The sequence below is a fragment of the Montipora capricornis genome, chromosome 7 (assembly GCF_036669925.1).
Source record: "Montipora capricornis isolate CH-2021 chromosome 7, ASM3666992v2, whole genome shotgun sequence".
NCBI classification, from domain to species: Eukaryota; Metazoa; Cnidaria; class Anthozoa; order Scleractinia; family Acroporidae; genus Montipora; species Montipora capricornis.
Window position 1 is genome coordinate 44,477,434 of NC_090889.1, and position 17,340 is coordinate 44,494,773.

Consider the following 17,340-nt stretch of genomic DNA (forward strand, 5'->3'; position numbering starts at 1 on the left):
GCATTTTTAGAGGGGACACTAAAAAACGCAGACTGCAGACTGTACAGACCGTCTGTAAAATGAAAATTTGTTTAGCCTGAGTTAGGCCTAAATAATATTCGGTTAGCCTAATTAGGCCTAAATAACATTGAAGTTAGCCTGTTTACGGTTAGCTCTCAATAATAGTGAGGGTACAGGAGTACCCAACGGATCCGCTCCTCAAAATATCCGCTCCTCAGGCTAAGAATTTGCTGGCTGGTTACTAAATAATGGATGAGAAACTCTAGCTGGAAATTGTGCCGAAACGTTTTTCTTGCTGTGGTCGACCCTTTGAATACCGAAGCTGGCTAGAAAAAAAAAATCACTTCCCTTCTGGCTTCCTGCGGCTTTTGAAATTGTGCTCTGGTTAATTTTGGCTGGAGAAGTAAAATGACACCTAGTCAGGAAGTTCAAAGAACATAGCGCTGGCTGTGAGTGATAACTAAGGTGCACCGCAGGATAGTGCAAAGTCGAGGGCGTGTATAAAATTGTCACTAAATTGATGGAAATTTGAAAGTGAAAAAAGGCGTGTACAAAATGTTAACTGAATGCGTCAGTCATTAAAACGCTGTCAGCAAACAATGCAATTTCTTTTTTAAACATCCCTGTCTTTTGTTATGGTGTCAATGTTGGGATTTAGACAGACAACTCATTTTATTTATTGCGCGCGGATATTCCATCTCAGAAGTGGCGGTTATCGTCGCGGTCGTTGTTTTGTGCCTCTAGTTTGGGTGATGCAACTAAATTTTTACGGGTTTTGGACAATTTTTGCTACATCCAAACTCTGCTGATTTCTAGGTAAGTAATCTTTTCATCTATGTCCTTGCTTTTATCTGAATGTCTTTTTGCAGGTTTTGATAAGTTTCTTTATGGACCCTCTCAACTGTCTTTTGTATTTTGTGAACCATCTTTAGTGCATCCTTCAGTCAGCAGCGGGCAGGGTCACTGTTCCAGTAGCCTGGTTAAGAGATCATCATAAAAGTATGTCCAGCCGGTAAGAACGCCTTTTGATTTTATCATGTTGATCATGTTGATCTCGACAATGGCATGCACCTTCATTAAACCATGACTGTTCAGAAACACTTTTGTTTGACTGTGGCACATAAGGTCGTTTCCTTTCAGTCATTTCGTTTCGACAAAATGCCAGCAGCAAATAGAATGGTAAACGGAGTAATATGTGTAGTTCCATATTCGCGAAAATATAGCCCTCGCGTTCGTGTCTTGATTTCCAGAAATATCGGCTTCTCTAAGAAAATCGAAGCGAACCGTTCTTGCAGCTAAAACCACCCCAAATAGATGTGGTTAGTCTTGTTACTTATCTGCTATAGACGATCAGTTAGAATGGAAAATAATAAGAAAAAAAAAAGAACATTTGCCTAATCAGAGCGATTTTTCTTCTGAAGTGTTTTGCTGGCATCATTCTGGACAACCATTCTGACAAAAGGCGTGTCTTTCGATTGACCTCAGATGTTTTTGTCTGTTTGGTGTATTGGTTTAACAGATACATCTAGGCACACTTCGGGATTAGAACTGCCTAAGTATCAAAGCCTTGTTTTCTCTCGCTTGCCTTTTCTTTTACAAGGAGCCTGTTCACATGCTAATCGTCAAACTCTGGCACAACACCCTTGAAAACTTGTTATTAAACGAGGATCAAGTGTTGCAGGGATGTTTGTTATTTGATATTTGTATGTTACATCTACAGAATATTTGTATGCTATTCTTAGTTTGCGAAATAAAGTCTAACTCGGACAAATTGGAACGAGCCATAATAACTGAAAGAACCATAAAAGTACTTTTTGCGTTACTATTGCAAAAGTAGATTTTCTGGTCCTTAAGAGGCAAAATTCATGTTCTATTTCCAGTATTTCCCAGCAGTCAAGAATTTGCGAGAAGTTCCTTTTATACCCAAAGGGAGCAAACGAGTTCATAAGGCCAAACGAATGTCTTAGTCTTCGATAATACTACTATGTTGTTGCTGGATGGACAGAGTTAGATGTCGGTGCGAGTACAGTAATCAATACGCACAAATGGCAACGGAAAGGAACGGCCGGCAGCCGGATAGTTTTTATACGAACAAAATTTGTTCCGGAAGAGAAAATATTAAAAGGTACTAGTGACAAAATGTGGCCTAGGTCAAGACTGGAAAAAATAGACTATTAAAGGCTGTGTTTTTACTAGTGTGTAATATTTACTAGCTGAAAATTCTTTCTAGCGTGAAATTTGCTTTCACTGTGAAATTGAACCTGGAGTATAGTCCGCTTCTCTCCTCAAGATAGCCGTTGCAGGTTTCAAAACTGGTCGGGGACGAACCTTGTTGCACGATTTTTCTTGAATTCATTCTCGCTATATTTATGCAGAAGAGACGAAGTTACTGTCAGGGAATGCACCTTAGATCTGTTCAGAAAAGGAGGAGGCGATGAAATGTTGCTGATCATGTTGCCGACGGGCAAACACGATTTATTGCCATATTCTTAAAGCGTGAGAACACTCCAGCTTATCCTATCGGTTCCTGGTTGAGGAACTGGGAAATGTAACAAAAAAAGGAATTGTATTTTGAAATAAGTGGAGAGCCGGATCGTTAGCTTGTTTACGCGGCTCTTTGATTGACAGATTTTGACAGGTAACTGTCACTATGCGCAACGCGTTTGGGTTCGCTATTCAGCAGGACCAAATTATCATTTCATGAGGTAGTATGCGTGAATTTCCGGTTATAAAGGTAACATTTTTTTTTCTGGAAAAAACAGCTTGCATTTTTCACTCGTTAAACATAAGACAATGTCTCTTGACTGTATTCCTCGACTCTTGTTTCGGCTTTTTGTGGTCAAAGTGTCCCCCTTCCCCGGGGTTCTCACCCTGTCCAAGTGGTAGCGTTCGTAACCAGCAAGACAACGATGTATTTCAATAGGTTACCCAGCTCAAACAAGCAGTTGCTAATTTTATTTCATTTATAATAAAAAATTACTGTCACGGCCTTAAGTTAATTTTCAAGAACATTTTGTTTATCAATTAAAATAAATATCGGTAAGGCAAATCCTGCCAACCAGGAACAAAACCACAGAAAATAAATATGCCTGTCATGACCTCTCACTGCGAAAAAAAGCGGCATTAAATCCCATTTACTTTGTCTAACATAGAACCATCTTCTTTCCTCTTCCCGACGTATCTGGGAAGATCGAAAGAGACTCTGCCTGCAGGGTATGACGTCCATGACTATTATGTTCGTGTTTTATTACACACTTTTTACATTTTATCGCAAAAAATATTAAATTTTATTCGGCAGACAAATATGTCAATTGCACCTAAGCACGAACGAAATGAAATTGTCCAGAGCTTGTAAATGTAAAGGTAGCAAAGACAGATGGATAACACTATCAAGTTAAAACCTCGACCATCGACAAAGGATTTTGTCCCCAGACAAATCATTTTTAGGCCTTTAAATATTCTCGAAGGAACCCTTGAGATTTGGTCAAGAAAATCGTTCACATCAGAAATGGCCCTTCCTGTTAACAGTTTTTTTGTTGCAAAACAAACAAAATTTTGTGTAATGCGAGCAGAGCCAGTGACTCCAATTTTCATTAAAAAATATTAAATTTATGCCTTAAAACTGAAAAGCGTTACTAGACACTTACATTTCAAACACAGCTCATTAATAATGAGAAATTAATCTGTTATCATAGAATTCTTATTTTGCAGTACGGAATCCTTGCTCGTTTCCTGTTTGAAGAGCTCCATCCAACAAGGTTACCTTTACCTTGCAGAAGTTAGAGGGCTTTTTGTATTTTTGGACATTAACACTAGCTTTTGCAGTGATTGCCAGTTATGGCTTTTGCTGTGAACAGACTTATCCTGTAAAGCTTTCGCAGCAATTGCTTCCCGGTTATGTAAGATGTGTGGGGTTGGACTTAAAAAATGACTATCGCTGAAATGGTATTTACAGGTTTAGCAAAGCTTTTACGGTGATTGCCAGTTATGGCTTTTTATGTGAACAGTTGTCTTTTATGCTGTAAAGCTTTCGCAGCAATTGCTTCCCGGTTATGTAAGATGTGTGGAGGTGGACTTAAAAAAGGACTTTTGCTGAAATTGTCTTTACAGGTTTAGCAAAGCTTTTGCTGTGTTGGCCAGTTATGGCTTTTTCTGTGAACAGTTGTCTTTTATCCTGTAAAGCTTTCGCAGCAATTGCTTCCCGGTTATGTAAGATGTGTGGAGTTGGACTTAAAAAAGGTCTTTTGCTGAAATTGTCTTCACAGGTTTAGCAATTGAAAGCTTTTGTGGTGATTGCCAGTTATGGCTTTTGCTGTGAACAGTTGTCTTTTATCCTGTAAAGCTTTCGCAGCGATTGCTTCCCGGTTATGTAAGATTTTACGTGGTGGAGTTGGACTTAATTAAAAAAGGCCTTTTTCTGAAATTGTCTTTACAGGTTTAGCAAAGCTTTTGCAGTGATTGCTGTGAACAGTTCTCTTTTATCTTTTGAAGCCTTTGCAGCGTTTGTGACTTTTGAGCGATTACGGCCTAGAGTTTGGCTGCATAGATAGTAAATCCAAGTTGGCGAGTAATAATTATGCAGTTATAATAATGTAGTAATCTACGGTTGTATTTTTAGATATGAAAAGCCATAACAAAGGCTACATGGATCCTCATCTGAATATGAAGAGGAGTCGGTATGCAGAAAAGGAAAGTGACAGGTATCCCGGCGATTGACCGTAAAGTTCTTTTTTCTATAGGGTGTGCTTTCCCGGGAAATGATATCTACAGCACACCATAAATATTTTTCATCGTCAAGGATTCGTAGACCATGATCATGACTTGCCGGCATTTGCTTTCTGCTGCACCGCATAACTATTCTTCATCATTATCTGTAGACTGTGCTTTCCTAACAAGTGAAATCTTCAGCACCGCATAATTGTTTCTGGTCGCTAGGAAAGACTCTGCCTTCTTGCAATTAGGTTCCGTCTGCATCGCAGAGCTGTTATTCACCGTCGAGGATAGACTGTGCCCTCTTGTCATTTCATTAGCTTTCATTTGGTCAGCATTGTAAAACTGTTTATGATCGTCAATGATAGCCTTCCCGGCATTTGATTTTTTCTGCACCGCGTAATTGGTTTTCATCATTGAGTAAAGACTGTACCTTTTCCCTATTTGATTTCTTTCGCACCGAATATTGGTTTTTCATCACTCAAGTGTAAACTGTGATTTCCCACGATTTCATTTCTTATGCACCGCATAATTCTTCATCTTCAAGGAAAGACTGTGACATCTGTGACATTCTTGGCATTTGAGTCCGTAAGCACCGCATAGTTGTTCTTAGTTCATCATGAACGATAGCCTGTGTCTTTCTGGCATTTGTTTCCATCTGCATCACTTATGGTTCTTCATCATGAAGGATAGACGTTCCGTGCTTTTTCGGTATATGATTTCCTATACTCCAAATTTTATTTATATCTATTATAATTAATAGACTTTGCATTCCTGGCGTGGAGTTTCTACCGCTACTGAGAGCGTGCGTCTTCGAGGCATCTGATTGGCGCTGGATAGACAATGCTTTTGTCCTATTTCATTTCTGTATCGGCTTAAATATTATCATTGTTTTGGATACTGGAATGCGCCTTGCGGTCACTTGATTTTGTCTGTACTGGATAGTGAGTTGTGCACAATGTTCATCGAAATTTTCGTTGCTTTCTAGTGATAGCAGAACGCGTAATTTTAGATAAAGTTCAGATTTATGAGCTTTTGGAGGGGAGGTGGGGCAGAAGAAGAGTAAGTACGCGTTAAACGTTTGGCGAATGTGCTCTCCAGACATTCTCTTGATGAATCCAATCTCGTTACCAGTGTTTGGAACCCTGGAAACGTGGTTGTTTGTGGGTCCTGGTGTCAGTCTTAAGTTTGCGTTCAAATCAAGTAAACCAACTCTAAATTTATTTTTTCCGATCTCACAACTTTGCTCTCATTTGGATTGAAGTAAAGACGATTTATATTTTCCACAGACCAGTAAGAGAGTAGAAATGTTATTTTTATCCCGCGTTAATGTACACCGAAGTCATAAGCAAAGAAAATGGCTCAAACACCACCAAGCTTTCGTTGAGTTATTTTTTTTGTATCACCTGGATAAAATGGCTCAATTTATTTTCCTGGCTGGCTAAATGTTGGTTATTTTTTTGGCTGGCAAAAAAGGGGAGAAAGAGACATTCCCGGCTGGGGAAATGCCTTTTTGGTAAATATCCTGGCTAGGAAAAGCTCTTAAAGTAAAGATCCTGACTGGAAATTGTATTTTAAATCCTAGCTCTAGCTGGCTTTGAGGAGCGGATATAATTTTGCCACAGAAGTTAATAATCAACCAAAAAACAATTAGTGACTGTTGAAATATTACTGGAGGCGATATCCAATCACTTTATAAATTTTTCTCGTTGGGTACTCCTGAGGGTAACGCTCTATATTTTACCCCTGGTCTGCGCGGTCTGCACAGTCTGCAGTCTGCGTTTTGGCGTGACCGTTTTTAGAGTATGGTCAGTATGCCATTTGCTGCAAACACAAATATCCAGAACTATTTGCAGATTCCAATAGGACTGAATCTATGCTGGCTGATGTTCGAATTTATTCGCTCGGTTTCACTTGTGTACTCAGAAGATTAAGAGCCATGATTGTGGCAAGCGACAAACGGCAGCATTCTTTCTGTCATGAAAACTTAACTTATTTCTCTGTTGTGTACTTCTGTGACAACTACCCAGCATTGCAGTTCTAGCTAGTGGTTAAGAATTGAGTTAAAAATAATTAAAACAAAACTGATTTCAGGTTGCCAAAAACATGGTTTTTATCATATAGATTAAGACTAGGAGTTTCAGTGTGACAGTGAGTGCTGGCGTGGAAACTGAGAGCAGTGACTGGCATTTTTTTTTACTGACAGCTGCAAATTTTTTGAAGCAAGAGGGTACCGGAAATGTGCGTGAAAGTATTAAAAGAGCTAAGAAAGGTGTGCATATCTTTAGTTTAAGGCAGGCGTAACTATTTTATAAGCAAAGGGATAATTTCAAAACAATGGCATGTCAATTCATTTTTTGATCTTCTGAAATTTCTGGCCCCTTTTCAGCAAAAGAGTTACCTTTTGAGAAATGCTGAGCCTAGCTGAACAAACGTCAAGAGAATAGACTGCGAGCAGTCTCTTATTTTTCTTTGAAATAGTAGAGCGCGCGATTGCGTGACACGCCTCTTTTTTTTTTACCACTGGCATTTGCATAAAATAATAATTTCATTCATCGTGCGTGGCTCTGAGGAAAGAAGGACGACTGCCCTTTGTCTAGCTCGAGAACTGATTTTCTCTTCGCTCAACGGTTGAAGACGTCGAAGAACAATTTGACTCGACGGTCAAATGTAAGAGGTTCAAAGACTGAACATGTACGGGTTGAATGATGATCAATGACGACCCACTGGTACTCGACTCGACGGCTGTGAGGCCTTTGAGATTCTCTTCCACGTGCATGCGACGTCATCACTGGTATCAATACCCCGGATTATAGACATGATAACACCACAATCGACTGCGCATGCTTCCGATCTTTCATCCCACAAATTTTGATTATATTCGCTCATATGAAGAATTGGCTGCTGCCTCGCTAAGGCTCGCCAGCAATCATTTGGGTTTGCATTGAGCAACTAACCGCAGTTTTCTGTTTGTCATACCGTTAATAAAAAAAAATGTTTTCTTGAATTTTAGGAAATTGCTGCGACTTAAGTCATAATTGTTTTAATCGATCTTTTAATAACGAGATTTGAAGGTAAATGACATTCGGAAACTTCTTTGGGTGGCTTTGGGGTTCTGAAATTCTGAAACTTCTTTGGGTGGTTTTTGGGGTTCCGAAATTCGGAAACTTCTTTGGGTGTTTTTGGGGCTCCGAAATTCAAAGGGTGTCGGTCGCAATGCTTTGAAGAATCTATTCCTTATTATTTCCGAGTTACGACGTCCCAAAATCTCGAGGTAAAGTGGATCCATTGATTTGCTCTTAGAAAATGTGGGCATCCAAGGGAAACAAGAGTTCGTTCTGCTCAATTTTAACACGATTTTGAGATTCCGACTAAATATATAAGAAAAGATCTCTCCTGTTTAAGGAAGCAATTTTCAAATTCCTCGTAGTATCTTGATGTACTTTTTTGACATTTCTCCCTTTTTTCCGCAGAAATCCCTGAAATGTCTTGCTTTAAATTCATTAATCCGACAGAAATTACATGATTACCCGTTAAAATAAGTTATTTTTCGACTGAATCTAAACAATTGGTCTGAATTTTTTTAAAAATGTAATGCCACACTTTAGCTTGCAACGCGTTGTTGAGGTCCGCGTCTCAAAAAGCTCCCCACTTTGACAATGATTGCCGCGCACCTCCAATGTTGGACAAATTTAGCTCGATTTTCTAAGTGAAATCCATTGTATCACAAAGGGCCTGGTGTCATTCTATGGTTCATTCAAGTACGTACCTGAAAAATTTATTTGGATGCCTTTGTGAGTACTCCAAAATAGATTTAACTTGAGTGTGGGCTGTTGAACTCTAAATGGCTCCTTCGGTACAATTTTATGAAATTGTTTTCACTACTCAATGAAGACACCGTTTTCAGAAAATATATGAAATAAAAAAAAAAATGGGAGCCACCGTACTCGTTCACGAGAAAAAGCCTTTCCTTGACGGATTAAGCTGCCTGTCAAAGAAAATCCGCCATTTTACTTATGTGCCCGCGCTACTGCGCGTGCCATTGACGCAAGAAATTATGCACTGTAGGGTTGCGCAGTGCAAAACCAGGGAATCACCGTTACTACAGAAATACAATGGTTGATAAGAAAGCTTTTTAGTCGAGAGCCATACAAATGCTGCATGAATGGTTCTTTGGAGTAACTTTTCAATAGAAATCTGACATCACTTTAATCATAAGGCGCATGCACAACTAGCCCAAGTCCTCTTCCATGCATTTTAGTGAAAAACACGTAAAAACTCTCAGGAAACGAAAGGGAGAGACGTTTTTTTCAGCGGAGGGAAACCGTCCCCTCATTTTGTGAAAACAGTAACTGGGGGGCTTATTCGAGACGAGAATCGAGCGAAATAACTGGTACTGATGTTGGCATTTGAAAGTGTGAGAATGGTTAGCAAAGGGAATAACGCCAGAGAGGTGGCGTCGCTGACATCTCGTGAGGTTTCGGTGCATATTTGATAAATATACCGAGTCGTGCCGATATGGAGCTTGTACCAACTCGAGATGAATTTACAGGATGATTAAATTAAAAGTGACTTAATGTACGCAAATTGAGAAGTGATTGTCAACGATTCACTGTGCGATTCACAAGACATACTTTAGCTCGATAATGTAAGGGGGAAAGAGTTTCCAGGCATAAGAGCCATCCTATCCCAAGGCCGTACTCTAAACTAGTTTGTAAATGTGAAATTAAAAAAAAAATCCCGTAACATTTCCTGCTATTGCGGCTTGGTGAATCGTTTGTTTAAAGAAATGAACTGTTTATCTTTCAAGTCACCGACGGTTCACCATGGTGAAAGTGACGAGTATTGTAGGTTGAATACGCACTCAGATGAATTGAAGGAACTTTTTTTGAAGCCTGAATGAAGCCTAGAGAAAAAATAGGGTCAGGTTAGGATTAGTTTTGGTTTTGCCATATAATAAACATCTTATCAACCGAGCGGGAGGTCTGTATGGGAGAATCTTGACCGAGGTCGCCAGTACAGACCGAACGCAGTGAGGTCTGTACCAGCGACCGAGGTCAAGATTCTCCCATACAGACCGACCTAGCTCGGTTAATAAGATGTTTATTATATGGCCAAACAAGAACAATTTAATTCGTTTAATGTAACTGGTTTGTACTAACTGACATTTTGCTTGCGAACGGCGATGAGTGGCGATGAGCTGAACTTAATTCTGTCAAAGTTTGCTCGTCATCCTCTCTTTTGTCATCATGCTGTTTGGCACTTCCATAAATAAATATTTTAGTTTGCATCTTTTCACCGCAAAACATTACCGGTCTAGATGCCGGTCTAGATGGGAAAATCTAGACCGCGGTCATTATCGATTTTAGCCAATCAAATTCGTGAATTTTGTACTTCCCAGTCCTCGTGAGACAGACCCATATAATAAACATGGATATCAATTGACTTATTATATGAAAGTAAATAATGAAAAGAACGGTGTTAGGTTGAGCATGCTCGTCGTTGTAGTGTAGTGGCACAGGACTATAGATCTGAAGGGTTCGAGTTCGAGTACCGGTTAGCAAGTGCATAGTGCAGTTCTTTGTTCCCTTACTATGCTGTAACGTTGAGACTGAATGGATAAGTATCTGATTACAGAAACAGATAAGATGATACGAAACATTAAGGATATGTGTTGATATGCGTACGACAGTTCTTGAGGTAAGGTATTGGTGTTTTCAGTCCTTTTGAGGGAGTTGATAGTTGCTCTAAACTAGGTAGAGTGCATATTCAACCTAGGTAAAATGAGGATCACCTATTTAACCTAGGTAAAAACGGATTCAACTTGAGAGAGAATTTGACCGACAGCATATACTCTGTAATAACTTTGTTGTGGTTCAGTCAGACGTTGTCAAACGCTTTCATTGTACAAAACACGAATAGTAGCTTCGAATAAACAAATCACCTCGTTGATTCTGCTTATATGATTCTGATCGCAAAAATGCTCTGTTACTTATATTTTTAATGAAGTGAAAATCTTTCAGGGGAACCCAGCAAAGTGTGGTGCATGCGCATTTGCTCAAACATTTGAGACCAACAACTGTTGGCTAATTCTCGTCACCAGAGCCTCGGATCGACCCATAGGAGAACATGCCCCGTCGAGTTCTTATAGCCAAAAATGGGCTATATTAACCTTACGTCGCCTGCTCACTACCCGTGCTAACATGAATGCACCAATTACAGACGCTTTTGTTTGTTCTTCAAGAAAACCAAGGAGAAGACAATTTGTGTCAGGGTTCCCCAGAGCTCTTTTCTCCCTCCGTAAAAAGAGGAGCTCTGCGGTTGAGATTGCATTGCATTGGGAAAACTAAAAAACGTCTATGAAAGAATTATGACCAATTCTATGACAACAGCTGTTAAACATAGTTTTATTTTATCATTTTAAGTAAGCAAATGCTGCTCAAAAAAAAAAAACTAATGAGTAACATTTGTATAAATGAAGAATAAGCATCCGTTAGGCCTTGTTTTAACCTAGACCTGTTACCATGCTAACATCCTGCAGAGCACATTAACTGTCCAAAATATAAACCTTCGTTGTTAGCACTTATCAGTGACGAAGTTTGAGCTTCCAGACAAAATCCGCGTAAAAGGAAGTAGAAGTGCTTCAGTAAAAACAGTATCTGTCATATTAAATTTGTGGTTTCCACACTGAGACAGTTGGGCTTTTTTTGCTTTAATGTTCACTTTATTCTGCCTCTAATATTAATGTGCTCTCCTTTCCGGCTTGGATATTTGGTGACAGGTGGTCTTCTGTGTCTAAATCACAACTAATATCCATTTTTCTGTTAATGTTGCCCTAGCAAAATAACTATTGATTTTTTCATGCCCAGTCTTCTATATCTGAATTAATGAGATTTCTCATAAATGCCTAAATATGTGCGTTCCACCTGCTGGCATTCCTTTTATCTTCTTTGTACATGTTTGGCTGTCGTTTTTTGACAAACCACTATTTGATATCTATTCGAAGTGAGCCCTGTCCATGAGTTTTGGCACTCTCAGAGCAAAATTTGCCTGTAAAATATGCTTTAAAAAAAGAAAAAGAATACGTATTATGTCAATCAAAAACAATTATGAGCTTTAATAAAATAAAGGTTTTAGAAATGTACAGATTGTCGTGGCCTACGAGGAGGCTCTCCACTTTGTTGACGTATTGAGCTTGAAATGACGCGATACCAGATCCCAAGATCCTATCGGCTGATCATTTGAAACAGGGGGTCCTATACCCAGATTAAGAGTGTTTCTTGGAAACGCTTATCTCTTCATCGTGCACCTATTAAATAGCACTTGACAGGCTTAGGGAGAGAGACCCGTTTTGTTTAAGTCGTAGAAAACATATAGATATGAGCCCATTGCTCTTGTACGAAAGTTGTTCTGATTAAGACCTTTCATAGTGAACAATGGTTGTGTATATGATGCCTGTAAAATCCGTTCTCAGGTTGAATCCATTTTTGCCTAGGTTTAAACTGGTGATCCTCATTTTACCTAGGTTGAATACGCATTCGGATGAATTGAAGAAATTAAGCCTAGAGAAAAATTAGGGGCAGCTTAGGATTAGTATTGGTTATTATGCATTGATATTAATTGGCGTATTATACAAAAGTGAATAATGAAAGGAACTGTATTGGCCTGAGCATGTTCGTCCTTTCCATATGATTTTAAATTCTAGTTGAAGAAGTGCAGCTCGCTCAATTACTTTAGAAATAAAAGAAAGGTTAAGGATAGGCTGGTAGTTCTTGCAGACAAGTTCGAGATAAGGTTTCTTATAATAAGAATTGGCAGGACTATGGCTTCTTTCCAAGCTGAAGGGAAATGATCACTTTCAAGCGAAAGATTCACTATTTTAGTCATGACTTGTAGAAGGACATCTAAGCATTTAACAACCAGAGGTGATGGCATCGGATAGAGAGGATATGATTTCTTGGCCATTTCCATGGTGATATTGTAGACCCCATTTTGAGTAAGAGGTTTAAAACAATTAAATGACGGCGTGTTTGTATGTAGGTTCTCTGGGGGGTTACAATTCTCACAATCCTGAAAAGTACATTGCTTAAATTTTGATCTAATATTACTAATCTTCTGGACAAAGAGAGTAGATCTGTTTACATTAGGAGGAAACGGTGCGTCAAAATTATGTAACAACTGTTTTGATGAATCTGTACAATTTATGACCGAAAGCCATCGATTTTGCATCTACCTCGACCCCTCTTAAAATAATAGTTGTACTGGAAAGAAATTTCTATGTGCTCTACAGTTTTCATCGAAAAACGAACTGACCTAGAAGTCAGAAAACCATCACAATCCTAATTCATAATTCATAATTCATGGTGTGATTGGTTATGCAATTGAGAGTTTGATAAATCGACCGATAATCCTTCTTTTAAATACAAAATTTAACTCTCCACTACGTCATCAATTTTCATTCGGGTGTAGAGACAGTTATTTTAAAGGTCACTCAGATTGCGCGAAGACGTAATTTAGCATAGTTAATCGCAATTCAACTCTCTAGTATGCATTTAAGGACGGTGCCTACTATTGTTATTGCGCATACGTTCTGCGCATCTCGAGATACTCGGATTTCTTATCAATCTCGTTCCCAGAGTCTTCGTTCCCCTCGATCAGCGGGTCGGGTTGCGAGAGACTCTGGGATAATCCGTTTTCGAATATCAAGATTCTTGTCATGAAAACCATTGCGCAGGCGTAGGCGTAACGCCAAAATGGCGAAGAGAGTGGAGGATTTGTTTCACGATGGCATGTAATTTTCTTTAGGAAAATTAGGATATCTCAACCTAGAACTGAAAAAGGAACAATATGACGCGTTGGAGCGATATGCCTGGACAAAAATCTGTGCTGAATATGTTACCAAAGGGCTGTGTTGTCAATTGTTGCCTGGGATTTTGTGTAACGTGGAAATGTAAAGCAGATTGTGTCGCTGCTGAATGCACTGATCCGGGATTAGTTTCAAATGTTAAAAGACTGTCTTTGTTTTGTATCGTGGAAAATGAAAGAGAGCGAAGCACCAGACTCTAACACGAGATTCTTTCCAAAAGAATAAATCATTCTTTTAATCATAAAACTATGTCTTCGTTGAAGGATCTTTCACGTTAGATTCTTCGTCACCAAAGAAGGTTTACGATTCTTTTCAAAAGAAGATGAGTTCTTTGGGTAAGAGTTTCCTTGCTGTTCTAAAGAAGTAGAGGTCTTGAGGGAAGTATCATTTTGCTGCTTTTCATTGTTTTGTATAAACAGAAAATGACTGTTCTCCACCAAATAATGAGAATTCTTGAATAGCGATGTATACTTCTAGTTGGATAAACATGTTGATTTTTTCAAAATTATTCTTCCATGAACATATAATGTGCTTTCCAAATTTAGGAAATATATATACATTGTACATACATACACAAGGCACTACATACAAGCCATAATCACAAAAACAACTCTGTTAAATTTCACTAAGATAATTAATGTTGCAGAACAAATACAAATTTCTGAAACTAAAATGCCTAAAAACACGAATGATTTCGAAAAATATATGCAGTACGAAAAAATCAGCCAAACTATTTAGAGAATGAGATAAATCCCGAGAAATGAAAACCGCTTGTAAGTACAAACTAACATGCAAAAGAAATTCTCTTGAGGGGATGGTGTAGATCTTAAAGTGAGTGAAATTAAATAAATGAAAAGTGTTACACAAAAACAATTTTTGTAATTAAAATATATCACTGTCCATTTTCCTTACATCACTTCTAATTCAAAGAACACACCCAAAAAACCAGCATTAAACAGGGCTGTCATTAAATTTTCACCTGCAATATATCAAAAACTGATTCTAGTTTTCATTTCCTTCACAATGTGAGCTCAGGGTTAATAGCTGGTACAGGTGAATGTTCTTTATGGCAGCCCTGTGAAAACTTTCCAGTGTGACAATTTAATTGACCACATTAGTAATAGTACAAATGACTACATAACATAACATGGTTTGACATGGTATGAGTTAATTGCCTGAGCCTTGCCTGACATGGTCATGTTCTGTTCTATTTCTCACCTGTTGTACGACAAATCAAGAAATGGACTCAGGTGTGTTTACGTGTCAGGGTTTCCATTAAGTTTTAAAGTAGAAGGGACCTTGTGACAGAGTGAGAGGGCACCCCTATATATAGTCTGGCTTTTGATCGTGAGACCTCCTTTGAGCAATGGTGGGTACTGTACTCAGTGTAGACGGGTGCTAGTACCCAGGTCTCAGCTTCTAATAAAACCCCTGCATGTAGGTTAGTTCAAGCTCCTGTGGTGGTGCAACTGTTAATTAATACATGTAATAAGAGGCTGTTAACTTTAAGCTAAAAGAGTAGAGACATCTTTTCTATACAAGGCATTTTTTTTTGATGAATGCTAAATACATACTCAGACATGTTGGCTTTCTTAGATACTCTAGGTTAACCATGTAATGTACCCCAAACATAGCAGAAAGACTCTGTTTGTATGAACTTACTTCCAGAAGAACCTCATTGTCAACAATAATGAAAAGCTGTTGTTCATAATCGTTGGTCTCTGGGCACAGCATATGAACATCCCCACTTAAAACTGTTTAATTCACATAATCGTTCAAGTAACGTTGTCAAATTTCTTTGGGAGAGCAGAGAGATGCACACCGAAAGGTCAATGAAAATATGTATTAAGCAAAATAAAAACTGCAAAAGCCAAAAGTTCTTCATGAGGTTAAGACTAGTCATCCTTACTGCACTTTATATTCCATTTTTACAGATAAGCGGAGGTCAGTACTTATTTTGAACCATCAAACTTGACAGATTGGATGTAACAATATTATATACACATTGTATATTATCCAGAGAATGTTCATTTCCCATCTTACCCCCCAAATAATGTCATCCTTTCGTCACTGCCAAAGGCTTTCCATAGGGTGGCCAGCACCATACAAGTTTTGAAATGGTACTTTTCTCTTCAACTCTCTGATTAGCAATGCAAAAAGCCTAAGACTGTTGATTTTAACACTCCAAACAGGAACGGATACTTGTCTACAAACCTTGAACCTAAACATTTCTTTTGTTGGCATAAAAAATAAATTACATCAGAAATTGCTGACAACTGTACATACCAACATGAAGAAGTCAGTCTGACTTCAAAATAGACAGTACAATTTACTGACAACTTAACCGTCAACTGACAAAATTTAAATTGAGGGGATGTGTGGAATACGTTCTCAAGTGACCAGAAATACTGCACAGTGTGCAATCCTACCTTCTCCTTTTGTTTCACAAAATAGTTAAAATTTATCGGAAATATAGCCTGCTGTAAAGTTGCTCCTAAACACACTGTAAAAGCATAAAGTCTGTGTCTAGATAATGAAACTAAATGAGCCAGGTAGTTCACTGATGGCAGCACTTAGCTCTGTTTTCTGTAGAGTAACAAGGGGTATCACTGATCCCCTTTAACCCATTGACCCCTGGGAGTGAGACCTGACAGATTTTACTCTGTCTGATGCCAGGGAGATTCTAGTCGTCAACTGGGGTCATCCTAGGGTGTTTGAGGTGTCAATGGATTAAGCAGTCACTTCCATTAAATGGGATGCTAACCAATCACAGAATTTGTTACAAAGTCTATCAAACATTTGTCAGTATTAAGTTGTATGGGGGTACATGTAGAGAGGCAACATGGATTAAAGTTAGAGAAAACTGAGACATGATCAAGACCAACCTCATTCCAAGGGTCTCTTTTCTCTGCCTCCTTTGTCCTCAAAAACAAAGGAGGCAGAGAAGAGAGGTTGGATAAAGACCTGGCCTCAGTTGTTCAAAAAGTGGATAGTGCTACCCACCAGGCCCTAGTTGTTCAAATCATGGATAGTGCTATCAGCCCTGGAGATTAATCACTATCCAGTGGATAAGTAATAGTGGAACCGACTGCACTTTCCAACTTGTATAGTGATTTGTCCAGTAGATAGCGTTATCCACCTTTAGAACTGGGGCCAGATAAATCACTATCCAGCAGATAAACACTACCAAAACCAATTGAGTTATCCAATGGATAGTGATTTATCCAGTGGATAGCACTATCCACCCTTCAAACAACTGGGGCCAGAACTCATACAGTCAACCAACCTTTGAAGTCTCAAACACTTGATCACTGTGGCTTCAATAAGCAAATAATAATCGCCACTGTAATTAATACTGTGGGCTGAGCAATTACGGAAAAAAAAACTCCTTATGTAGTGGTATGTTAAGGTACTTGTACTTCAGAAGGAACTTCAAGAGAAAGGTGTCATTTTTGTTAACTGACTTTTAAGTGCTACAAGTAATAGGCTGTAGAGGATGGTCAAGCTTTATATCACAACATTTTTTTTTTATTTCATCATAAACGTTAAGCTAAGTATTTGCATAACAAAGTCAACAACTGAAGTTTTCCATTTTTTCTAAGAACCTTCAATGTAAGAAAAGTTCCATTGGATGCGAGATGTACATCTCATTTCAATGATTTGATTCTCTATATCTGATCTGGCCTCTTCTTCCAATGGAGGTTGAGAACAGTGCAGTGTAATGAACCCAAATGAAAAGCGAATAAAATTTTCAACCTTCCGAA

General features: G+C 38.6%; 1 protein-coding gene across 1 annotated transcript in view; it reads left to right on the forward strand.

Moving 5' to 3' along the window:
* The first annotated feature begins 437 nt into the window (after positions 1 to 437).
* LOC138058011 (probable serine/threonine-protein kinase pats1) overlaps positions 438 to 17,340 on the forward strand; it is a 42,177-nt gene continuing 25,274 nt past the window's right edge. Inside the window, exons 1-3 of the mRNA XM_068903904.1 lie at positions 438 to 816; positions 933 to 1,012; positions 4,619 to 4,700. Of these exons, the coding sequence (XP_068760005.1) occupies positions 4,679 to 4,700 (22 nt within the window). The 5' untranslated portion in view covers positions 438 to 816; positions 933 to 1,012; positions 4,619 to 4,678. The remainder of the gene's footprint in view (positions 817 to 932; positions 1,013 to 4,618; positions 4,701 to 17,340) is intronic.